Source organism: Mustela nivalis, assembly GCF_964662115.1.
Source record: "Mustela nivalis genome assembly, chromosome: 9".
Taxonomy (NCBI): Eukaryota; Metazoa; Chordata; class Mammalia; order Carnivora; family Mustelidae; genus Mustela; species Mustela nivalis.
The window spans coordinates 70160770-70187871 of NC_139028.1; the positions used below are offsets into that span (position 1 = coordinate 70160770).

The following is a 27102-nucleotide window of genomic DNA, read 5'->3' on the forward strand; positions in this document are numbered from 1 at the left end:
ATTCATTCACGTTGTTGCATGTATAAATTTCTTTTCATTGCTGAGTAGTATACCAAAGTATCCACACATCACAGTTTGTAACCATTCACCTACTGAAGGATGTTTGGGTTGTTAGCAGTTTGGGGTGACTATAAATAAAGCTGCCATAAATATTCATATATAACTTTTATGTGAATTTAAGTCTTAAGTTCTGGGATACATGCCTAGGAGTGTAACTGTCAGGCTGTATAGTAGTTGAAGGTTTGTGTAACTGCCAAAATGTTTTGCAGAGTAAGTGTACATCCCCACCAGCAATGCATGAGTGGATCTAGTTTCTCCATGTCCTTGCCAGCATTTGGTGTTGTTACTGTTTTTTATTTTAGCCATTCTGACAGATGTGTAGTGGTTATTTCATTGTGATTGTAATCTTCAGAGAGAATTCTTCATGTTTTTAACTGATTTCTGTTCTGCTCTCTGCATATATGTGAAAGAACTACCCAAGTCCAGGAGAAAGAACTACTGACAGCATTAGGCCCCAAAATCCTTGGCACTCATACATAGCTGGGAAGAGTTCATGTTCCTACTAGCCACAGTAGAAAAACATTGTTGAGCCATCAGACAGAATCCTAAGAAGGGTACTACTGCCTTATTAGTGGGGCTAAATTAGCCAGAGTAAAGGCTGCTCTGGACCCATTCTCACAAATCTTAAAAACAAGCCTTAAAGGAATCCACCTGATTTAGGTAACTTAACTGTGGGTTAAGAAGAAGTCCAGCAACTATTTAAAGTACCAAAACAAAATCCAGAGTCCAATAATGTAAAACCTGCAATATCCATCATCCAGTCAAAATTTATTAGGCATGCAAAAAGGGCATGAAATTAGGCCCCATAGCAAGGAGAAAAATTAATCACTAGAAATAGACCCAGATGATAAGATTAGCAGCTAAGACTATTAAAGAAGTGATTACAAATATGCCTTATATTTTAAAGAAGGTACAAGACTATATAAGAAATGAAATATTTAAGAAATGAAAGACGTAAAAAAGACCCAAACAGAATGTCTAGAAATTATAATATCTGAATTAAAAATACATTAAATGAGACTAAGAGGAGATCATATACTACTAAAGAAAAGATTAACGAAGGTACACCAAGAAAAATTATCCAAAATTAAGAACAGACTATACACAACCTATAGGGCAATTTCAAAAGTCTAAACAAATGTGCAACTTAAAAATCAGAAATAGTGAGGAGGAAGGCAGAAAGAGAAAGAGAGAGATTATTAATAAAATAATGGCCAAAGTGGTTGCGGGGGGGCGGGGATCAATCAAGGATCAAAGCTGCCACCTTTAGAAACTAGAAAAAGAAACTGCAAATTAAAGCAAAGTAAGCAGGGGCGCCTAGGTGGCTCAGTGGGTTAAAGCCTCTGCCTTCGGCTCGGGTCATGATCCCAGGGTCCTGGGATCGAGCCCCACATCAGGCTCTCTGCTCTCTCCCTGCCTGCCTCTCTGACTACTTGTAATCTTTGTCTATAAAATAAATAATTAAGAAAGAAAGAACCATTTAAAAAAAAAAAAAACAAAGTGAGCAGAAGGAAGAAAACAATAAAGCAGAGAAATCAAGGAAATAGGAAATAGAAACCAAAGTGCAGTTCTTTGAAAAGATATACACCTCTGGCCAGTCTGATCAGGAAAAAATTTAGAGAAAGAACAAATTACCAATATCAGGAACAGAACAGAGAACATCCCTATACATTACATACATTAAATGAATATAAATAACTTTATTCTAATAATACGTTTGACCATTTAGATGAAATACATAAGTTCCTTGAAAGAAACAAGCTATGAAAGCTCATTCAAGAAGAAATAATCTGTGTAGCACTATATGTGTTAAAGAAATTCAGTTTGTAGTTATGTAGGTCTTACCAATAAGAAAACTCTAGGCCCTGATGGTATCACTGGAAAATTCCATATTTAAGAAAGGAAATAGCAATTCTATACAAACGCTTCAGAAAATACAAGGAACACATTACAATGCATTACCATGCAATCAAAACCAAAAAGATGACAAGAAAGCAAAAGCACAAACAAAATTAAAAACAAAATTAAAAAGTCCTTAGCAGGGCACCTGGGTGGCTCAATGGATTAGGCCTCTGCCTTCGGCTCGGGTCATGGTCTCAGGGTCCTGGGATCGAGGCCCTCGTTGGGCTCTCTGCTCAGCGGGGAACCTGTGTCCCCCTCTGTCTGCCTACCTTTCTGCCTACTTATGATCTCTCTTTCTTAGTCAAATAAATAAATAAAATCTTTAAAAAAAATTTAAAAAGATTAAAAAAAATAGTCCTTAGCAAATTGAACCTAGCCATATAGAACATCATAACAAAATAGATTTTATCCCAGGAATGTAAAGTTGTTTAAACATTCAAAAAAAAAAATCAATGTAATTCACTGAATTAACAGATGAAAACAGAAAAACAAGATCTCAGTTAACAAAAAGCATTACACAACATTAAATATCCATTTGTGATTAAAAACTCTCAGCAAAGTAACACTGGGAGGAAGGTTCCTCAACCTGAAAAGGAGCATCCATGAAAAGCCAACAGCTCACATCACACAAATAATGGAGAATGTGTGAGGGCTTCCCCTAATATCAGGAAAGCAAGGATGTCTAGCCTCACCACTTCTATTCAGTATTGTGTGACAGTTTCTGACAAGTGCAATAAGGCAAGAAAAATAAAAGACATATTGATTGGAAAGTTAGAAGTAAAACTGCCTATTCACAATTTGATTCTCTATGTAGAAAATTCTATGAAATTTAATCTTAAGAGATCTAAAGAAAAAAAAGCGACTAGAACTAAGTGGAAGAGATTATTGCTGAGTAAAGTAAGTCAAGCAGAGAGAGTCAATTATCATATGGTTTCACTTATTTGTGGAGTATAACAAATAGCATGGAGGACATGGGGAGTTAGAGAGGAGAAGGGAGTTGGGGGAAATTGGAAGGGGAGGTGAACCATGAGAGACTATGGATTCTGAAAAACAATCTGAGGCATCTGAAGTGGCGGTGGGAGGTTGGGGTACCAGGTGGTGGGTATTATAGAGGGCATGGATTGCATGGAGCACTGGGTATGGTGCAAAAATAATGAATGCTGTTATGCTGAAAATAAATAAAAAATAAATTTAAAAAAAAGAAAAAGAAAAAATAAAATAAAAAGAACTAAGTGTGTTTAGAAAGGTGATAGGAAACAAGGTCAGAATAAAAAAATAATTGTATTTCTATATAGTAACAAGCAATTAGAAATTTTAAAATAAACACAATATCTTCAAAAATATGAACTACTTAAGCATAAATTTATAAAACATGTATAAGATGTATACATTGAAAACTAGAAACTCTGCTGAAAATTTAAAGATCTAAATAAATGGTGAGATGTAAAATGTTCATGTACTGAAAGATTCAATATTGCTATGTTAATTCTTCCAAATTGATCTAAAGATTCAATATGATACCGGTACGAATCTCACTGTACTTTTTCATAGAAACTGACATACTGACTCTACATTTATGTGAGAATATGAAGGGCCTAAAATCACCAAAATAATTTTGAAATAAAAGGGGGAAAAAAAACCCAAGTTGAATGCGCGCTACCTGATTTCAAGACTTAATATACAGACACAGTGATAAAGACATTGTGATATTGTTTTAAGTATAGACATGATTTCACTCATATGTGAAATTTTAGAAACAAAACAAATAAAGAGAAACAGGGGTACCTGGGTGGCTCAGATGGTTAAATGTCTGCCTTTGGCTCAGGTCATGATCTTGGGGTCCTGGGATCAAGCCCCACATCAGGCTCCCTGATCAGTAGGGACTCTGCTTCTCCCTCTCCCTTTCCCCTCCCCTGCTCATGGTCTCTCATTCTCTCTCAAATACATAATAAAATTCAAAAAAAAAAAAAAAGCCCCAGACTCTTTTTTTTTTTTTTAAAGATTTTATTTATTTGTCAGAGACAGAGGGAGAGAGAGCGAGCGAGCACAGGCAGACAGAGAAGCAGGCAGAGGCAGAGGGAGAAGCAGGCTCTCTGCCGAGCAAGGAGCCTGATGTGGGACTCGATCCCAGGACCCTGGGATCATGACCTGAGCCGAAGGCAGCTGCTTAACCAACTGAGCCACCCAGGCGTCCCATAGTAAATCCCAGACTCTTAAATATAGGAAACAAATTGGTGGTTGCCAGAAGGGTGAGTGGGGGATAGATGAAATAGGTGAAGGGGATTAAGAGTTGTCAGTTATCTGGGGCGCCTGGGTGGCTCAGTGGGTTAAAGCCTCTGCCTCAGGCTCAGGTCATGATCCCAGGGTCCTGGGATCGAGCCCCATATCGGGCTCTCTGCTCAGCAGAGAGCCTGCTTCCTCCTCTCTCTCTCTGCCTGCCTCTCTGCCTACTTGTGATCTCTGTCAAATAAATAAATTAAAAAAAAAAAAAAGAAGAGTTGTCAGTTATCACGATGAACACTGAGTAATGTATAGAATTGCTGAATCATCCTGAACACCTGAAACTGTATGTTAATTATACTTGAATAAAAAAATTTTAAAAAGAGAGAATCCAGAAGAGACCCACCCATACTTTGTCAACTGATTTTCAAACAACATACCAAAGTAATTAAATGTTCCAAAATAAATAGGAATAAGTGGATATCAACATGGAAAAAACAATTAATCTCAGTCCTAATACTTCACACCATATATAAAAACTAGCTCAAAATGGCTCCTAGGCCTAAATATAAGTTAAAACTATTACACTTCTAGAAGAAGAAAAGGTAGGAGGTAGGCAAACGAGTTAGGTAAAGATCAGAAAAGAGAAAAATGATAAACTGAACTTCATTATAATAAAAATTCTGCTCTTTGAACAATGCCACTAAGAAAATAAAAGGGAAATCCACAGTTTAGGAGAAAATATTTGTAACATATGTAACTGATAATAAACTTATATCAGAATATAAGAACTTCTGTAAATCAATAAAAACAGATCAATCCAATTAAAAAACTGACCAACAATGTGAACACTTTACTAAAGATACACAGATGGTGAATGAATACATTAAAAAATGTTCATCATTATTAGTCATTGGGGAAATGCACATTAAAGTTACAACTGAGATACCACTACATTCACTAGAATGGCTAAAAGTAAAAAGACTGACAATACCAAGTGTTACCAAGGATGCAGAGTAACTCTAATACTCATACATTGCTGGCAGAAGGCAAAATGGCAAAGCCACTTTGGAAAACAGGTTGACAGTTTCTAAAAATGTTGAACATACACTTAACATAAAACATAACATAAAAGCTCAGAAATAAATCTCATTCCTAGGATATACCCCAAAGACATAAAAATATATGTTCAAACAGATGTGTATGCACAAGTTCATAGCAGCTTGATTCATAATAGCTCAAAGCTGGAGACAACCCAAATGTACTTAAACTAGTGAATAGAAAAACATACAGTATTTCCTTGTAACAGAATACTACTAAGCGACTTAAAAAAAATACTGATACATTTAAAGCATGCTCTCAAAGCATTATGCTAAATTAAAGAAGCCAGAAACAAAAGAGCATATGCAATATGACCCATTTATGGTAAAACTATAAGGGACAGAAAGTGGTAATATTGTTGCCAGGTCAGTTGAAGGGATTCCCTCCAAAGGGGAAGGGAATTTTCTGAGAGGATGGAAGCATCCTAGATCATGATTGTGGCATAGTGATACCACTCTATATATCTGTCAAAACTTACTCAACCAGACACTTAAAACTGGTGAATTATATTTAAAAACATTTTTAAGATCTCTTTTCTGAGGGGCGCCTGGGTGGTTCTGTGGGTTAGAGCCTCTGCCTTCGGCTCAGGTCATGATCTCAGGGTCCTGAGATCGAGCCCCGCATCAGGCTCTCTGCTCAGCAGGGAGGTTGTTTCCTCCTCTCTCTGCCTACTTGTGATCTCTCTCTGTCAAATAAATAAATAAAATCTTTAAAAAAAAAATCTCTTTTCTGGGCTGACAGCTAACCAAGAAATGACAAGATACTGTTTACCTTCCCAGTCTTCCATATAAGGGGCCTCTTCAGCTTCTTTCTCTGGAGTGGGTCTGTCGGTGAATTTTCCTTCTTTTATGACCCTGGTAATTTCTCGGAGCTGATGCAGCAACCGTTTTTCTTGGTCAGAAGTCACAGTCTGTGCTCTGCTTAGAGATATTAGACAACCCAACCATTTAATGGTAAATGTACTCCTGGGCAATGAACATAGACATCATTATGACCTTTCTGGATCCTGGAATAGGATGTCCAAGAGCAGCAGGTAAGTATTCTAGAAATTGGCCCTGGAAATGCACAGCTGAAAACTAGGTATGTTAGTTCAGTGTTCTGATTTTATAAATGCAGAAACTAAGGCCCAGAAAAGATCAAATGATTGCCCAAGGTCCCACAATGAATTAAGGCCAATAATGGCACCAGTATCCAGATGTTTCAGCTTTCAGTTCAGTGTTCTTTCAGTATACCTCACTGTCCTGATTCTCTAATCTCCAAGAAATTTCACTGTTACTCTTATTACCCATTTACTATAAACCACTTTTTTATGAAGCAAGGCCATCAAAAGAAAATGTACTGAGTCATTAGACTCAACTATGGAAAAATATCCTAGCCCAACAATGGAATCACTAGGCTGCATCTACTTGTGCAGAAATAAAGATATTCCTGTACATTTCAGAACTGTGTCATTCTGACAAATCAGTCATCTAGACCAGAGAAACTGAGGCCCACAGAGGGAAATTCTACATTTATTCCTATCGCTAGTTCATGTCATCACTTGAACTACAACTGAAGTCTCCTGACTTCTGATAACATTCTATGCAATTCTTAAAGCACAATGCTCAAGTTCACGTTTAGAAAACCTGGGTTTGAGTCCCAATTTAGCTGAATAACTCTGGGCAAATGTGTACAAAAATTAGGCTCAAGATTATGGTAGGACAATTTTCTTTGAGATGGAAGCTCTCCATCACACTCACAGGCAGACAAAGTCCTACTCAGAAGACTGAGAACTGGTTTGGGACCAGTTTTATTTAGTGGCAGGATTTAACAGAGACTACTTATTCTCCTCTTAAAAATACAAATCATTCCATGGCCATATAAATTCATGAATGAATGAATGAATGAAATTCATTCATATAAATTCATAAATTCATGAATTCATTCAAATTCATGAAGGAAAAATGACCTTTAATACTAGCCTCCAAGAAATGCCTTCAATTTTTTCTAATCAGCCAGTCTCTCCAGTTTGTGTTCCTGTTTATGCTTAGCCTAACAAACTTTAGCCTTAATGACTAACAGGAAAAAAGTGTTCCTCCCACCAGTGTTAGGATGGTAAGTGAGGAAAATGAAAGTGCAACTTTTCCACAGACCTACCAGTGGGGAGAAAACAGAAACACCATGAGCTCCATTTCTTCCACACTAAAGGGCCTCACAGCCATGAAGCTGAAGAAGCCTGTCTGTCCCACTTTCAGCTAAAATCTTACCTGTAAGCGGGCCTCTTGCAGTTCTATTCTTTCCATCCGTACAGGAGTCCTGACTTGTCAAAACTGGTCATCTGCTCTACAGAACTCCTAATTCTTACTATTACAACAACTCACTTTGTGGGAGCTTCTGACTCAGCTAAAAGAGCCTATTTGTTAGAATCTAAAATATAGAAAGAACTTATAAAACTCAACACCCAAAAAACAAATAACCCAGTCAAAATATGGACAGAAGACATCCAGAGACATTTTTCCCAAGACAATGTACTGATGACCAACAGGCACATGAAAAAATGTTCCAACATCACCATTACAAAAAAATACAAATCAAACCCATAATGAAATATCACCTCACACCTGTCAGAATAGCTAAATCAAGAACACAAGAAACAACAGGTGTTCGCAAGGATATGTCACAAGGACACTGCGGTGGGAATGCAAGCTGGTGCAGCCACTCCAACAAACAGTATGGAGGTTTCTCAAAAAGTTAAAAATAGAGCTGCCCTATGATCCAACAATTGCACTACTGGGTATTTACCCAAAGGATTCAAAAATACTGATTCAGAGGGGGTACACGTATCCCAATGTTTATGGCAGCATCATCAACAACAGCCACACTATGGCAAGAGCCCAAATGTCCACTGACTCATGAATGGATAAAGAAGATGTGCTATACATATACAGTGGAATATCACTCGGCCATACAAGAATGTAATCTTGCCATTTATAATGACATGGATGGAGCTAAAGAGTACTATGCTAAAGGAAGTAAGTCAAATACCATATGATTTCACTCATATATGGAATTTAAGAAAGAAAACAGATGAACATAGGAGGGGGAAAAGAGGCAAACTAAGAAACAGATTCTTTACTATGGAAAACCAACTGAAGGTTACTGGAGGGGAGATGGGTAAGGGGATGGGTTCAATGAGTGATGGGGATTAAGGAGGGCACTTACTGTGTTGAGCACTAGGTGTTATATGTAAGTGATAAATCACCAAATCCTACACCTGAAACTAATTTTTCACTGTATATTAACTGGAATTTAAATAAAAACTGGGAAGGAAAAAAAAGAGGCTATGTGCTTATCACAGAGCTCTGGCCCTGGGATGCATGTGTTACTTCTCTGGACTGTACTCAGTGCATTTTCATTTTTACTGAATGAAACAGTCTTGACTCTGTTTCCTAACTCATGGAAAACCAGAACTCCTAAGAGTTCTTAAAAGAGATAGGTTGGCTAGGAGAAGCAGAAACAGGCAAGTGAAACTTTCCTAGAAAATTCTAAATAAAAGCATCCTCTTTTACCTCTAAACAAGTATATTCCTATTGTCCGTATCATGCATGAGGCAATCAATCATGGTCTGCCTCACAGCTTCTGAATTTACATAACTGTTTTCATCGAGTCCTCATTGTCTCAGTTTCGTCTGATAGTCCTGGAGGACGCTGGAAAGTTCAGGACAGTACGGGCACTGTGCCACGAACAATGCAAGCACTAATAAGTATGTGTCAGTTTAGTTGGTCCCCATTTCCTTACCACCTGTTTTCTCCCACCTCCCTGAAATCTGGCTTCTACTCCCTTATTATACCAAAATTTGTGAAAATCATCAATAATACTTTACTCTCAAGTCCAAGAATCTTTTTTTTTTTTTAACATTTTATTCTTCTTGACTTCTCTGTACTGTGGGCCATCCTCTCCTTGCAATGTTATCTTCCCTTGGCTATTGAGACCTCTGTATTCCTCCCACTTTAACTATTCCTTGGACCTCTGATCCTGGCTCACTCACCCCCATTCACCTCCTAAATACATGGATTTTCTGAAGGCTCAAACCTTGGGATCTCACTTGTCCATTCTTACAATCATGCCTTCAGGAAGCAGACCCAGTATCACAAATTAAACCAATCCCTCTACATAGATGAAACCCACACTCTACCTCGAATCCTGACTTAACACATGAAAACCAGTCTCAAAACTCCAGTGATCTAGGCCTTTCCACTTAGAAGCCTTGCTATTAATGAAGTTAATCTTAACTTCACTCTTCAAAACCAGGGCTTAGTTGGCCCAGGATGAGGAACAGCTGCATGAGCAGCCAGGTTTGGAGAGGCTGGACAGAGCAGATTTCAAGATGCTAGAAAAATAGAAGGTCAAGTTAGAAGATACTTGATCAGACTTTGAGTATTATAAACCCAGAGGAATCATCAAGTTCTGAATCTAAAAGCAAAGCAGAGAATGAAACAGTTTCTTTCTTTCTTTCTTTCTTTCTTTCTTTCTTTTTTTTTTTTTTAAAGATTTTATTTATTTATTTGTCAGAGAGAGAGAGGAGCGAGAGTGAGCACAAGCAGACAGAGTGGCAGGCAGGCAGAGGCAGAGGGAGAAGCAGGCTCCCTGCTGAGCAAGAAGCTGGATGTGGGACTCGATCCCAGGACACTGAGATCATGACCTGAGCCGAAGGCAGCCGCTTAACCAACTGAGCCACCCAGGCGTCCCTAGAATGAAACAGTTTCTTACAACACCATTCATGATTAGAACAGAATTCAGACCAGCAAAAGACTGCAATCAACTGCCACACAGTATGACGTGCCTCAAGAATTTGATCTCATCTCTCCCCATGGCCCTTACTTAGCTCTAGCCAAATGACTTCCAAACTTGTATCCTTGGTCCTGACCTCAATGTCCAAACTTCCTATTGTTGTTCTACAACATACATAGATGTTCTGATCGCACCTCAACCATATTCAAAGATGAACTCAAAGCCGGTCCTTATACCAAAGTCCTGTTTTCTTTCTCCTTTTCTATGTTTTTATGTTGTCTGGTATCATTTTCCTGGTCATTTGGACCACAAATCTCCAACTCCTCTTTATCGCTTTCTTCTCTTTCATTGCTATTACCTAGTTTTCCTTTTGGGGAACCAACCTCTCTTTTGCTCATAGTGCAAAGGTTAGAGTGAAGTTTTCCATTCCCTTACATCTCCTTCAACAGTGGCCACATGGCCCACAGCCAATCATCATACTCAATTCCTCGCTACAGTGACTGACTCAGTGATACACACAGGACCCAAATGGGACAGTTAACTGAGTGTTAAATGCAATGAAGCCAGATCTGAAAACTTTTCATGTTAATTCATTGACAGCAGGGCGCCTGGATGGCTCAGTGGGTTGAGCTGCTGCCTTCGGCTCAGGTCATGATCTCAGGGTCATGGGATCGAGTCCCGCATCGGGCTCTCTGCTCAGAAGGGAGCCTGCTTCCCTCTCTCTCTCTGCCTGCCTCTCTGTCTACTTGTGATCTCTGTCTGTCAAATAAACAAATAAAATCTTTAAAAAAAAAATTCATTGACAGCAGACCTTGAAGAACCTGTCCATTTGTTTCTGTCCTCTAACTCCCCAGAGCTTCTCTGATTCCCCCTCTTTCTGAAACCTGGATTTTCAGCTATTCCTTTCATATTGTGAACTAAGCCATAGTTTTCCAATAAATTCTGTCATCTTCTCCAAATTTTTGTTACCCAGAGTTGGCTATTTGCTACCAAAGATTCCTGAAAACAGCCTGTAATTTTTTAAAAAACTCAATATTCATTTATCTAAGTAATCTCTACACCTGACATGGGGCTCAAACTCAAAACCCCGAGATCAAGAGTTACATGTTCTTCTGACTGAGCTAGCCAGGTGCCCTCAGCCTGAATTTTTTTTTTTTTTAAGATTTTATTTATTTAAGAATGAACGTGAGAGAGAGAAAGAGAGAGAGAGAGAGAATGAGAGAACGAGTGGGCGGGAAGGGCAGAAAGAGAGGGAGAAGCAGACTTCCTGCTGAGCAGGGAGCCTGATGCAGGACTCAATCCCAGGACCCTGGAATCATGACCTGAGCCAAAGGCAGATGCCTCACTGACTGAGCAACTCAGGCACCCAACAGTCTGCGATTTTTTCCCCCTTCCTTTGGTCAAGTCCCCTTGATTTGCTAGAGTTTTTTCCATACCTTCTAGCATATAGCTGCTCTACCTATTACTAGAAGAGTTACTTTTCTAAAGTACAGCAGATCACATTTCTCCTCAAAAGCCTTTATAGGCATTCCACTATAAAGACAATGAATTTCAAACTTCTCAGCATACATACCATCCAGGGCCTTCCAGTCTGGGCCCAGTTTACTTTTCTAGCTTTTTCTCCCCTTACTTACTCCTACCCATTTACTCCAACTCTGATATGTTCTACTCCAGTTACTCAGGACTACATACTGTTCCAAAAACAAGTCTTGACTTATCTTGTTTGCTGTTTGTGCTACTACCCTCTCCTCTGAAATGTCCCCCCACTCCAAACTTTGCCTGAGGAGATCACTTCATCCTGCAAGGCTTATCCAAATTCCTCCTTTTCCACAGAGCTTCTGTGATAGACAGAATCATGTTCCCTTCCCCAGTCCCCATGAAAGTCCACATCCTAATCCTTGGAACCTATAATGATGTTACTTTATATAAAAGGGGACTTACAGCTATAGATAGATTTAAGGTTGGCCCTAAAATAGACATTATCCTAGATCATCTGTGAGAACACATGTAATTATAAGGGTCCTTAAAGATAGAAGACAGAGGCAGAAAAGGTCAGAGTAATAGATGTAAGAAGGTTGCAACCCACTGCTGCAGACCTTGAAGATGGAGCAAGGGGTCCACTGAGCCAAGGAAGGTGGGCAGCTTCTAAAACCTGAAAAAGGCAAGGAAATGGATTTTCCCCTGGAGCCTCCAGAAGGAAATGCCGTCCTGCTACCTTGATTTTAGTCCAGTGTAGGACATCTAACAGATCTGTGAGATGAAAACGGTGTTATTTTAAAGCATTAGGTTCATGGTCATTTGTTACAGTGGCCACAGAAAACTAATGCCATCCCTGGAGTACACTTACTCTGACATACAGCTCCTTACAGAGAAAATAATAACTGCCATTGACAGCCACAGAGGGCTGCAAAGAGCAAATCAAACTAGGTGCCAGCGAAGATATTTCTGAGACAGCCTGCTTTACCTGAAGTACTTTCTTCAGATTTACCTCATTCATTCTTTAACAGACTAAATAATTTTATAATCATCTCAAATCAGAAAAAATTTCAAGATAACACACAATATTAATTTATAATAAAAATGCTCAGAAAACAAAAAATAAAAAGGAGCTTACTCAACTTGATAAAGGACATCTACAAAAATCGTACAGTTATAGGATGCCGGAGGTGCTCAGTTGGTTAAGTCCCTGCCTTCGGCTCAGGCCATAATCCCAGGGTCCTAGGATTGAGTCCCGATCCCGCATGGGGCTGCTTACTCTGCAGGGAGCCTGGTTCTCTCTCTGCCTCTGCCTGTTATGCATTCTCTCTCTCTCTCTGATGAATAAGTAAGTAAAATCTAAAAAAAGAAATCATACAGCTAATATCCTACCTCATTCATTCTTTCAACATGTTCTGACACAGTCAGTGCACCAGCACCAGGAATACGAGTTTGAACAATGAAAATTTCCTATCTTCAAGAAGATTACAGGGCACCAGGGAACACAGAAAAGTTAACAGAAGATCAGAAAGTAATAGGGTACTTAAAATATTCAGCCAGCCTAGGTGGCATGGAAGCACATCAGAGGAACACTGAGCTGAGTTTGAGGTTCAGGATAGGATGCTAAGAGAAAATGACATCTAAGTTGAGACCTATAAGAAAGAGTTAAAATAAGGGCATGTGGGATGGGAGTCGGGGAGAGAGTCAAAAAGGGAAAAAAGTATATGCAAAGTCCTGGAAGCAAAAGAAGATGGGTATTTTAGAGGAAAAGTAGTAGTCAGTGTGGCTGGAGCACAGAGAGAATGATAGAGGAAGATAAAGCAACAAAGGGCCATGGGTGTAGGGCCATCTAGGATAATACGGCCATGTAGGGCCATGTCACCCAAGACCATTTAAGCCAAGTTAAAGATTCTATTCTTTTTTTTTTTTTTAAAGATTTTATTTATTTATTTGACAGAGACCACAAGTAGGCAGAGAGAGAGAGAGAGAAGCAGGCTACCCGCTGAGCAGAGAGCCCGACGCGGGACCTGATCCCAGGACCCTGAGATCATGACCCGAGCTGAAGACAGCGGCTTAACCCACTGAGCCACCCAGGCGCCCAAAGATTCTATTCTTTACTAAGAGCAAGAGAGACCTATTTAAGGGTTAAAACAAACAAAAAAACATAATCCATTTGTTTGGAAGAGAAAGTGAATTGAAGAGAAGCAAAATTAGAGAAAAGAAAATGACATGAGCTACCACATGATACAGGCTTGTCCTATGTCAAAAGTAAAGGCCTAAGGGCAATATCCTTGATGAACAAAGATGCAAAAATCCTGAACAAAATATAGCTAATTGAATCCAGTCAAATGCTAAAAGGATCATTCACTATGATCAAGCGGGATTTATTCCAGGATGTAAGGATGGCTCAATAGCCACAAAAACATGAAAAATTACTTTAACAAAACAAAGAATAAAATTAATCTGACCATCTCAATAGATGCAAAAAAACATTTGACAAAATTCAACATCTATTCATGATAAAGTCTCAACAGTGAGCTTAGAGGGAACATAGCCAATATAATAAAGGCTATAAGATGAACCCACAGCAAACATCAAGCTGGAAGCTTTTCCTCTAAGATCAGGAATAAGATAAGAATGGTCATTCTTGCCCGTTTGTTCAACATAGTACTGGAAGTCTTAATCTCAGCAATCAGATAAAAAATAAACAAAAGGTATCCAGACTGGTAAGGAACAAGTAAAACTGTTCCTATTCCCAGATGACATGATACTATAGATGGAAACCCTAGAGACTCTACCAAAACCTATTCCACCTTTTTCAGTAAAGCTGCAGGATACAAAACTAGTATACAGAAATCTATTTTACAGAAACCTGCATTTTATATACTAATAATGAAGTAGCAGAAAGAAAAATTAAAACAATCCCATTTACAACCGCACCAAAAAGAATACTTAAGAATAAATGTAACCAAGGAAGTGCATGTGAACAAGACTAATACCATCTTGCACAAATCCACCATGATGACCATCCATGACCTGAGGCCTTCTTTGGTATAGCACTGCCCCCCAACACATCCTCTTTATTTGACCACACCCTTAGGTACACCCTTGAGGTATAATGTCCTTGATATTCTCTGGAGATACGACTGTGATCCTAAAACATTTCCTCCCAGGTTTCCCAGCATATACTCCCCAATCTCTAAGCCTATAAAAGCAGGGCTTATAGTAGGTGGGACTGTGGAGATCTACTGGTCTTGCAGCTACCCACAACACACTTCTGCTCATAACTCCCTTTAATAAACCCATTTGTTATCAAACTGGATTCTTCAGCTTTTTTCTTCCATATTATGGCTCCTTAGGCCTTTGGAGATCATTTTGCATATGCCTCCCTTCCATAGAACAAGGTTAAAGACCTATACTCTGAAAACTAAGACATCAGTGAAAGAAATTGAAGACAACACAAACAAATGGAAAGATACACCACATTTACGGATGGAAGAATAACCTCAAACTCAGCTAGGTGTTCCTCTATACTACCCAAAGCTATCTACAGATTCAATGCAACGTCCATCAAGACACCAACAGCATTTTTCACAGAACTACAACAAATATGTAGGGAACCACAGAACACCCTGAAAAGCCAAAGCAATCTTGAGAAGGAAAAACAAAGCTGGAGGTATCACAATCCCAGATTTCAAGATAAACTACAAAGTTGTAGTTATCACTTTGGTACAGTAAGGTACTAGCATAAAAATAGACGTAGATCAATGGACTAGGATAGAGCCCAGAAATAAACCCATACCTAAAACAAAGGAGGCAAGAATATACAACAGAGAAAAGACAGTCTTCTCAATAAATGGTATTGGGAAAACTGGACAGATACATGCAAAAGAATACAACTGAACCACTTTCTTACAACATACACAAAAATAAACTCAAAATGGATTAAAGACCTAAATGTGATACCTAAAACCGTAAACTCCTAGAAGAAAACATAGGAGAGTGGCTCAGTCAGTTAAGCTACTGCCTTCGTCTTGGGTCATGATCCCAGAGTCCAGGGATCGAGTCCACCATTGGGCTCCTTGCTCGGTGGGGAGCCTGCTTCTCTCTCTGCCTCTGTCTGCATTTGTGCGCTCTCTCTCTCTGACAAATAAATAAAATCTTTAAAAAAAAAAGGAAAACATAGGAAATAATTGCTTTGATATCAGCCTTAGTGACATTCTTTCAGATATGTCTCCTTGGGCAAGGAAAACCAAAGTAAAAACAAATTATTGGGACTACACTGAAATAAAGAGTTTTTGCACAGTGAAGGAAATCATCAACAAAACTAAAAGGCAACCTACTGAATGGGAGAAGTAATTTACAATTGAAATTTATGATAAGGGATTAATATCCAAAATATATAAAAACTTTTACAACTCAACACCAAACTGCCCCCGCTGCAACCAATAATTCAATTAAAAATAGGCAGAGGATCTAAACAGATATTTTTCCAAAGAAGACATACAGATGGCCAACAGATGTATGAAAAGATGCTCAACATCACTAATTAGGGAAATATAAACCAAAACCGTAAGATATCACCTCACACTTGTCAGAATGGCTAGAGTCAAAAAGATAAGAAATAACAAGTGTTGGTGAGGATACAGAGAAAAAGGAACTCTTCCTTGTATGCTGTTGGTGGGAATGTAAATTGTTGCAGCCACTGTGTAACACAGTATGGAGGTTCCTCAAAAAACTAAAAATAGAAATACTATATGATCGAGTAATTCCACTACAGGCATTTACCCAAAGAAAACAGCAACACTAATTCAGAAACTATGCACCCCTGTGTTTATTGCAGCATTGTTTACAATAGCCAAGACATGGAAGCAACCCAAGTGTCCATCAGTGGGATGGATGGATAAAAAAGATGTGAGTATATATGTGTGTGTATATATATATATACACACACACACACACACATATATATACTCATACTATATACTATAAATATATATAATTATATATAACACACATATATATACATAAATACACACAATGGAATGCTATTACTAACCCATAAAAAAAGAGTGAGATCTTGTCATTCACAACATGGATGGACCAGGAGGATATTATGCTAAGTGAAATAAGACAGAGAAAGAGAAGTCAGACAGAAAGACAGAGAAAGACAAATATCATAATACTTTATCACTTACATGTGGAAATCAAAAAACAAACAAACCCCACAGAAATAGACTCAAATACAAACTGGTGATTGTTGGTGGGGGGGAATGGGTGAAGTAGGTAAAGGACACTATTAAGAGGTATGAATTTCAGGTATAAAATAAATAAGTCATATAGATGAAAAATACCACATAAAGAATATAGTCTATGAAAAAAAAAAAGAATATAGTCTATGATACTGTAATAATGTATGGTGACAGATGGTAACTACACTTACTATGGTGAGCGCTATGTAATGTATAAACTAACAGAACACTGTATGTCAACTATATATTTTTTTAAAAAAGCATTCATTCACTCACTTGCTCATTTTTCCATTTCAACTAACACTTTTTTAGAGCCTACTGTTGACCTGTGGTAGGCTCTGGGACTAACAGATAATCTCTGCCTTAGCAGAGCTTAGAGTCTTTTGCAGGGAGACAGACATTAGTTTGAAAGAAATGACAAGACAGGATGACTGAAGAGATATAGGAAGTGAAGGAAAAGGTAAATCAAGGATAATACTGATTTCTGCTCTGGATGATTAAGTAGATGGTGAAGCCATTTTCAGAGATGAATATTAAAGGTGGAGTAGAGTCAGCTGGGGATAGATGACGATTCTCATTTTATATGTTCATTCATTCAAAAGACATTTATTAACTGAAGAAGGGAAGATCATCTATGAGACATTTTCAGTAGGATCCTGAATACAGAAGTCAGGAAATGAGGAGACGATCTTAGCAAAGAATGCCATGATTACCTCTTCTACTATAATACATGTTCAAATGCTTATTTCAAAAGTGAGTATCTATCCTTTTTCAACAATTAGGATTTCCTTAGTATCTACTATGTGAACACAATGAACGAAACAGATTAAGTCTGTCCTCCATAAGTTTACATCCCAGCAGTCCATGCCCTAAATCTACAGCAGTACACACGTCTTCAGTATGCCTGCTATGGCTATCTTCTGCCCCAGGCTTTACCCTCACTGCTCCCTCAGGCCACACCATGCTTCCAGGAGGTGAAGGATTACAACCAGACATGCTGCTCCAGAAAGGAAATGTTGCTGATCCTATGGACAGAAGTAAGGACACCTTGATTCTGATCCTTTCCTTAGTCTTTATGTCCTGGGGAGGTATACTGTGCTTAGTAACAGGCATAACATGATACAATAAGAACCTTCCACAAGGCTTAAACACATGCACAGACATATCGCTCACAGGTAAAAGTTGTCTAAAAGTTTTATTAGATAATATTAAAAACCTTCCCCATATTTTGATTCTTACATAAGCATTGAGATGAAGTTTCAGAAACTGTGTATTTCTGGAATTTTAAGAAAATCTTACAATTATGGAATTGACATTCTATAAAAGGAGTTCAAAGGCATAAATGAACATGTCTTTTGTGTCTTAAATCCTCTCCTAGACTCCTAGAGCCTGGAAATGTGTTCAATTTTGATCTGATGGAAAAATACTGGGATATTTGGGGCTCTTCTAATAATCATAAAAACACAGACTTGTAGAAGAACAAATGCCACAACTCTAAGGTTAAAGGATAGAAATATAAAAAGGAAAACAACATAAAACATGGGGCTACCAGGACCTTTCAGCTTGGAGGTGAAGTCTCATAGGGGCTACCTATAAGGATATGAGGTGTTGGATTAGGAGTGACAGGGAAAAAGTCACGTTTTTAGGATTGGAAGATTACAGATTTGAGAAAGGGAGCCACAAGCTATGCTCTCTGCAGTGGAGGGAGAGCTGATCCCTAGCTCCTGAGAACTATGGTGGAAAATGTTTTACACAATCATTGTCATGTGGCAGGCTGGAATTGATGGGTTCTCAAGGAGTCTACACCTTAACATCCCACCAGGAGTAAATGTTCTGAGCTAGGACCTGTGGCCTGAAAAATAATGAGATGGCACAACTCCAGCTTCAGGGTGGGGACAACTCCTCTGCCTTACAGAGAGGTAACCCTAGCACAAAGCAGAAAGTCAGGGTCACAGTACTGCATTGCTGACTTGGGCAATGCACAGATGGTACATACAGGTGGTAAGGTTGAGCTATGTGATTTGAGCTAAGGGAGTGTGAACAGCAGTAATAGTGAGAAAATATCTTCCTCTGGCTTCTTACTCCAAGGCCCAGTTGTTCAGTCTCCCACGTGGGAGGCCCTGCCCACAGGTTTTCATCTGTGGTTTTCATGACCCTTAGGTGTGGCATGTGTCTTCAAATGAACCAGAGCCAGGGTAGAGATACTTTTGAGGGGCAAGGGTCCATAAAAGGCTGGTAGTTCCCCACCCAGACTTGAGTAGTACAGGGTAAGAGCAGAAAAGATCAGAAAAGTATTGTTGCGCAAATTGGTTTAGTCATTCCTACAAATACTCTGACATTAGATAATGTATATGAAGTGCTTGACTCCGAGCTGGGTTCTTAGTAAGTACTCAGCAAGTATCAAATTTTACCACACACTCACTGAGGTATACTCGTGCGTACCTATGTACACATTCCTCTACCACTCTGGCAAAGAGTCTGCACAGTCACTCTGCTTTCTGGACCAAAAGGTGGTCAAGGCTCCTGGGTGCAGATAGGCAAGGTTTAGCCACATAAATGTCATTTCAGCAGCACTGTAGACCGACATTGTAGAAAAAGCCCAAGCCAGGGAGCTGCAACCTGAAGATGTTCACTCTTGCCTTATCTAGTCAAAGATGCATAAGCTGGGGCCAAGGAGCTGAGAAAAGGATACAGGGCACAGGACCACCAAGACGGCAAACAGAAGAGGCCATGGTAGAGCAGTTTTCTGGGGCGAAGAATCCACTGTGAGCCCACAGAGCCGCAGGAGAAACATTTTAACACATAAGATTTTGCCACTCACGTCCCAGCTCTTCCTCCATCCTTGTCAGAGGCCTAGAGGAGACTAAATCCTTCTTTGTTCTCAATCTCACATTCTGGCTTTTCCTCCCTCACCTTCCCACATCCAATATTTTCTTCCTTTTGGCCTGCTTTCATCAACCTCCTGAAGCCACCTTTTCAGATCTTCACCCAGCCCTGTCACAGGAAGGCTGTCTCCCATGTGGGGCATCCTAAAGGGCCAGCTGGACTCCCGACACCTACCTGACATGTCTAATCCAATTCTGGCATAGTCAACACAAAATACAAATGCCTAATCGGATCATATTTGCCTTCTTCTTATTGTCTCAAGCAGATTTAAAAAGGCATAATTTTAGGTAAAATCAGATTATTATATCAGATTATTATACAGCTATGGAATCATCTTCATTAGAACCTGGTTATTTCACCCTGCAGAACTGCTCATAAACCTCTCCTCACAGTGATATGCACAACACTGAACAAAGACTCTTGAAAGCATATGGTATGAAAATGGAAATGCTTAGTGAGAAATAATATGTAAATGACAAGTATGTTGACAATTCTATAAAATGGAAGTAAGTGCTTCAGAAATCAAAGAAAAGCAAAATTTTTAATGGATTCTCTAAATGGGTAATAGTCTTGAGTCCGGTTATATGAAAACCTACCTTTCACCATTAGGTCCCACTCTGTTGATTAATTTTTCCATGGCTTCCTCTGTCTCCTTCAGTTTTTCTTGCAGGTGAACAAGCTCAAAATTGGCTGAAAAATAAGTATCAGTCTAAGAAGCTCTTCTTAGAAGCTCTTTACTGAAACTGGCTGGCTGGGACGCCCTGTGATAATTCTAGCTAGTTCAGAGATTCAGAGACGAGACTCCATATCTCTCCAGCTGATCCAATCAGGACACAAAGTGTACCAAGGTGTGAGCACTGAGATCTTAAGGATACATGTGTAGGGAATAATGAACAAATCACTCCTCTTACACATAGAAATACAGCAGGACCAGCTAAAGAAAATACATGAGAAAAACAAAACAAAACAAACCTCAACATGGTCACCCAAGAGAAAAAGAAGATAGACCTATCTTTTCCAATCCAAATGATGCTTGAGGGTAAAAGTACCGAACCTGCAAGGTACTTTAGAAAAGGAGTTAAGACCCCGAGATGAGCATTCATTCACCTGTGTTTGAAAACATCTCTAAGATCACAGTCTCAATGCTGCATTTCTTCAATAGGGGACAAATCTTGAACTAGGGCTGAAGCCTTCCTGCCCAAGGTTTCCTACCCTTGTCATTTGGGGTGAAGTGGTATAACCCTGGCCCACAGATTCTCAAGAAAGATCAACAGAGATCACCATGATCTACTGACATTAACACTAAGACCCTAAAAGTAGAGCAGAAAAAAAATAGATCAATTAGTACATTAGTACTAATGTACTTCTGAAATGAACTTTAAGGCAACAGGAAAACAAAATGCAATTTATTATGCAAATAATCCAGTTTTTCTTCACTGTAAAATACTGTATTAAAATATTGTATTGTCTTTTAATACGTCTAGAACAAATTCTTATGCATGCAGTTAACATCTGCAAAGTGTCTAGAGGACTCTGCCACATAAATGCTTAGGTTATTTTTCTTTTCTGCATGATTCAAAACAGAAGGATAAGCAGATATAACTGCTACATTATAAAACAGTTGTTCTTAGGAATTTTTTATTCTACTTCCAATGCATTATGTGACTGGATACAGAATGTGCTATTTTTTTTAAAGATTTTATTTATTTATTTGACAGAGAGAAATCACAAGTAGGTAGAGAGACAGGCAGAGAGAGAGAGGGGGAAGCAGGCTTCCTGCTGAGCGGAGAACCTGATTTAGGGTTCTATCCCAGGACCCTGAGATCAGGACCTGAGCCAAAGGCAGAGGCTCAACCCACTGAGCCACCCAGGCATCCCCAAAATTTGCTATTCTTTGACAGAATCCAAAAATATCTTAATAATTATTTTAGTAATGCATTTACCATCACTGCTGGTTTGATATTATCTCAATTAAGAACACAAGAACTTTCTTAAGGAATTTCTTGAATATTTTGTAAGATTTCTAAAAAGGATGCAGACTGTGACTAGGGTATCTGCTTCCATAGAGAATCTGGACTAAATCCAAAAAGCAGTTATGGCCGAGGGCAGATCCTTCAGCGGCTCAGCTTCGCTTCATTTTGCTGCTGTCTCTCTTTTAAAAACTTCTGAAGAGGCTTCATTATTCACAGGATAAGGCGATTTGGCCTCCAAGGCCTTCGACAACATGGCTTAACCTACCTACTCCTCAAGGCCTTCTTTCCCACAGCCGTCCTATGTCAGGCTGTGTCTTCCTCAAGCCGTCCGGTCTATCGGACAGGACCCAGCTCCAGGTCGCTTCCCATAAGGCTTTCCCCAAGTCCCCTTTTAGATAGTAAACTTTGCACAAGTCATTTTTCATCCCAGACTATGAATTCTTAGGGGGAAGAGCCATGCCCTATACATTTCATTTCCCCCAGAGAGCATAGAATATTCTACTTGGCCAGTAAATACTTGATGAACATGTTTTATGAGTCAGAAGTATTATTATTTTTCTTAATAATTAAAAAAAATTTTTTATAAAAATATAATGTATTATTAACCCCAGGGGTACAGGTCTGTGAATCGCCAGGTTTACACACTTCACAGCACTCACCATAGCACATACCCTCCCTAATGTCCATAATCCTCCACCCTCTCCCTCCCCTGCTCCCCCCGGCAATCCTCAGTTTGTTTTGTGAGATTAAGAGTCTCTTATGGTTTGTCTCCCTCCCAATCCCATCTCATTTCATTTATTCTTTTCCTAATCCCCCAACCCCCATGTTGCATCTCCACTTCCTCATATAGGGAGATCCTATGATAGTAGTCTTTCTCCGATTCATAAGTCAGAAGTATTAAACCCAGTCCCTAGATCTAATAATTGGTTTTGGCAAGGACTTGATCTCTCTCCCTTTAGTTTTCTTGTGAAATAAAGGTATCTGCTACAAATATTCTGAAGTCTGGAATTGAGATATAACTCCAAATGTGAAATATTAATTTCCTAACATATAAAAAAGTAAATAGACCGTTTTGTACTTTTTGTAACTCTCTTTCTCTTAAAAGCCAACATCAGTTTGGAAACTTGAGACTTCCTGGAGCTTAGGTAAAAATGGAATCAGATTAATTTGGAGCAATTTCTGAGATGTGCTTTTTAAGACATATCCAGACTGTCCCTCTGACTGTATGATGGTGGTGCAACTCAATAAGACTTGTGCATATACTGAGGAGGAACACTTACTAATTGTCCTGTGGGGGTTTCCAGCTGCGGCAGTAGAGCATTTCCGATCCTCTGCAGTAGATTTCCCCTTTGAAAGCTGGGAATTGAAGGAGGTATAGCACATCAACAGCAGCTCAGAACCTCAAAGTCATGGAACCCCTCATATTAAATGAAAAAAGAAAAAAAAGGTTGGGAGACAAAAATTAAGTCAGAAATCAAATCAAGTATCAATATCAGAGAAACATTTCAAAGAAAGAAAAAAAAAGAGGCGAGAAAGAACCAATAGAAGGTTCCCAGGAAGGGCACTTGGGTGGCTCAGTTAGTTAAGTGTCTGCCTTCAGCTCAGGTCATGATCTCAGGGTCCTGGGATGGAGCCCCACATTTGGCTCGCTGCTCAGCAGGGAGTCTCCTTCTCCCTCTCTCTCTCTCTGCCCCTCCCTCCACTCCTGCTCTCTTCTCATTCAAATTAAAAAAGGAAAGAAAGGAAGAAAGAAAGTTCCCGAGAAGTGAAAAACCATCAAGGCACAAGAACAAAAATCAATCAATCAATCAATCAATCAATCTATTTCCAGGTCATCTGCCTTGCCTACACTCATCTAAAAGAGGGGATGTGCAACCCCTAAGGCCGTTCTTACAGAGGCATCTCAGGCACCCTGCAGAGTTCCTGGGCAAGAAGGACTTGCTTCTTTTTATTTTTTTATTTTTTTATATTTTTTATTTTTTATAAACATATATTTTTATCCCCAGGGGTACAGGTCTGTGAATCACCAGGTTTACACACTTTACAGCACTCACCAAAGCACATACCCTCCCCAATGTCCATAATCCCACCCCCTTCTCCCAAACCCCCTCCCCCCAGCAACCCTCAGTTTGTTTTGTGAGATTAAGAGTCACTTATGGTTTGTCTTGCTTCTTATTCTGCTAAAAGGGCAGGGAATATTTAAGATTTCCAAAATGGATGCACAATGTGAGTTCTGCTCTACTTCATGGTGTCTAGGCCCATAGCTTGCTGAAGTCTGTCTGGAGATGGAACTTAATTGGGAGTCAGCTTTTAAAGGACCCAGTGCATATCTCCCCAAAGCTGGGAGACATCAGGCTTAGTTTCAGGATTGGCAGTTTTGTTTCGGAATTACTACAGTGGATATTAAAAACAGCACCTCACACTCCTGGAGTGGAAAAGAAGGACAAAGTGGTGTTGGTAATGGTCATTATGTGGCCTCACATTGGCTACGTGGAAATCACTGTGCCAAACCTAAAGTTAAAATATCTTTGTGCTTTTTCAGCTTACAAAGACATCTAGTAAAAACAAAAAGCAAACAAAAAGCAAACAAAAAAAGCCCACCAAAAAACTGGGGTGAGAGGGAGCTTTGACCTTTATTGCTATTTATTGACCCAGGCACAAGTCCTGATTCTGCATTTCTAGTTGTGAATTCTTGGGCAAACCCTTTAAGCTCTGACCGAAGATCTTCTCTTCTATAAAACAGAGAACAGTTATCCTAAGTATCTCATAAAGAGCAGGCAAGGTTTAAAGATGATTTGAATAAAGGTTATGAACTATAAAGAGTTTTAATGCCAACAATGATTTTTATTATGACACTAGATTTTTTATTGATATAATATGATCAAGATGATTCCACTTACCTTAAATAGAATATACAGTATGTATAAAAAAATCCCAAAACCATAGATTGGAATAATCTGTCCCATCAGGCCTCTTCCACTTCCTCCTCCTCCAGTGCCTCCACCTGATCCTTTGGCCTTTGCAAATGCCTCTGCAAGGTGAGACCTCTGGAAACGAACACCAGGGGTCTGGCCATCTGTGGGTGGCTGGTGATGATGCATCATAGGTGGAAATCGACCCAACTTTCCTGAGAGAAATAATCAATATTTATTTCTTTTATTATTTTTTTAATTTTTATTTTTTAAAGATTTTATTTACTTATTTGACAGACAGAGATCACAAGTAGACAGAGAGGAAGGCAGAGAGAGAGAGAGGAGGAAGCTTGCCCCCCCCCCACAGCAGGAAGCCCGATGCGGGGCTCAATCCCAGGACCCTGGGATCATAACCCAAGCCGAAGGCAGAGGCTTTAACCCACTGAGCCACCCAGGTGCCCCTCTACTATTTTAAATAAGCTCTTATGAAAACACCTCATACACTGAGGCGTAAACAACAGAAGCCAACTCAAACAAGTTAAGAAAAAACAGGAACTTGATTCTAAGGATACAGAGGTATCATACAGATAACAAATATGATGTGGCAATCTCTAGCTGTTTGCCAAACCCATTTTCTCTTCCTTTTAGGTCCACAGATTGACAACATTGTTCAGCTTCCTATGCAGTTAAATGAAGCCATGCAACAGAGTGCCAGCCAGAGGAATGGGAGTGATATGTGCTGATGCAAGGCCTGGCCTATAAAACTTCCTGTGTGTTAAACTCCACATTCATTTGCCATCTGCAGGCTTCATGCTGATCTAGGAAGACCTCTGAAGTCATGTGATGAAATGGCAGGGCCTCCATCAGTCTAGGTTACTGAATAACTGTGTGGCAAGAGCCCTCCAATGTTGCCACCCACCAACTTAGAACCATCTGGATCTGTTCATGTGAGTGATAAATAAACTTTTATTGTGTTAGGGCCATTATACACTTTGGAGTCTGTTATAGCAGTTAGCCACCCCTAACTACAACAGAAAAGGAAGTGCAATCTGGTCTCAAAAGAGAAAAGAACCAAAACTGGAAAGCCATCAGGATCCAGGACAGCTACTCTCACATTCTACTGCCATCTCCCTCTCCATGGGGCCATAGGCTTTTTCCTGTGCAGATCTTCTTTATTCTCCCTTCTGGCAGACAATTTCTCCAGCTTCTTTGTGAACACAGAGGAAGATGGGCACCTCAAAACCCTTCAGTTTACATGTCCTTCAAGACTCCAAGTTCCTTGGAGGAAGATTTCGATTACTCTGCCTGGGGATGTATACATTCCTTTCCAGTCAGCTATTGCTGGGGAGAGAGGAGTCATGTAGCACAAACAGGGTCACAAGGTTCTATAAGTGGAAGCACAGGGCTTAGAGAAAGAAGTGTGCATCAATTTTCTTTCACTTTTCCTCCATCAGGGCAGTCGGACATTAACACCAACTACCAAGCCTCCTGAGAGCCATAGGTGAGAAAAGAAAGACCTCTCTTCAAAAGGCCATGTAAACAGGTTTGTGGGGGGGGGGATCACTGGGAGCTAACAATACAGAGCAGACAGATTTCATAAATCAGACTCCAAAAATACAAACTATATAGAGAAACACTGTTAGGTTTGACTTCCACAAAATTAGATTTCTGTTCAATCTACCACAACAACTACACTACCACACTCTACTACACACTCAACAACTACCACAATCTACTACAAAAACAAACCTTGTTTGTTGTGCCACAAATGGGGAAGGAGCAAGATGGCAGAGTAGTAGGAGACCTAAATTTCCTCTGGTCCCAGGAATTCAGCTAGGTAGTTATCAAACCATTCTGAGCAACTACTAACTCAAAAGCAGATCAAAGAAATGAGCAGCAATTCTATGAACAGAAAAGCGACCACTTTCTGGAAGGTAGGATGTGTGGATAAGTAAATCCGAGGTGACATACAGGAAGACTGGGGGGCTCCATCACTCGGTTCCTGGCATGTAAAAGAGCAACTGAGCACAAAATCAGAGATTTTAGAAGTCTGCTATGCTGATGGACATTGCTCCAGTGGCTAAGCATGGGGTGGAATCCTTGCTGGCATAGGTGGTCTCAGGACCCTCGGGGTCACAGAAAGAATGGGGGTGTCTAAGTGTGGCAGAGCTCCCAGGTATTGGAGTGGGGAAGCCAGCTGCAAAGACAAAGTCAAGGTGTGGGTTCTCAGATTGGGGTTGCCATAGACCATGATCTGAGTTACAGTTGGGCCACTCCTTTTCAAGCAGGGACCCCACAAGTGGCAGACGCAGGGAGATCCCCCCTTTCCTCCATGGGGAAGAGCAGTGCGGGAGCACGCTTCAGAAATCTGCTGGGTTTGGAGACTCCAAATGGGGCTGTGTGCCATAGACAGAAACACCCAGGCACTGGCGAAGTGAGCTTGGAATGTGGCTGGAGACCAGGGAGACAGGAGGGATTGACTGCCTTTCTCTGAGGGCTCCCTAAAGAGGGTGGCCCTGAGCTCTCGGCAGCTCTGGGACTGGAGATTGG

General features: G+C 39.7%; 1 protein-coding gene across 5 annotated transcripts in view; it reads right to left on the minus strand.

The window, feature by feature from the left end:
• Window positions 1-27102, minus strand: part of RIC3 (RIC3 acetylcholine receptor chaperone) — a 62390-nt gene that overhangs the window by 8395 nt on the left and 26893 nt on the right. For 2 of the 5 annotated variants that reach the window (XM_082682999.1, XM_082682997.1), the window contains exons 2-5: window positions 24541-24767; window positions 22921-22996; window positions 20264-20357; window positions 6055-6203 (exon numbers count right to left, since the gene is read on the minus strand). In XM_082682999.1, the coding sequence (XP_082539125.1) occupies window positions 6055-6203; window positions 20264-20357; window positions 22921-22996; window positions 24541-24767 (546 nt within the window). Of the gene's footprint in view, window positions 1-6054; window positions 6204-20263; window positions 20358-22920; window positions 23059-24540; window positions 24768-27102 lie in introns of those variants that run through there. The other 3 variants (XM_082682998.1, XM_082683001.1, XM_082683000.1) reach the window with 3 other exon arrangements.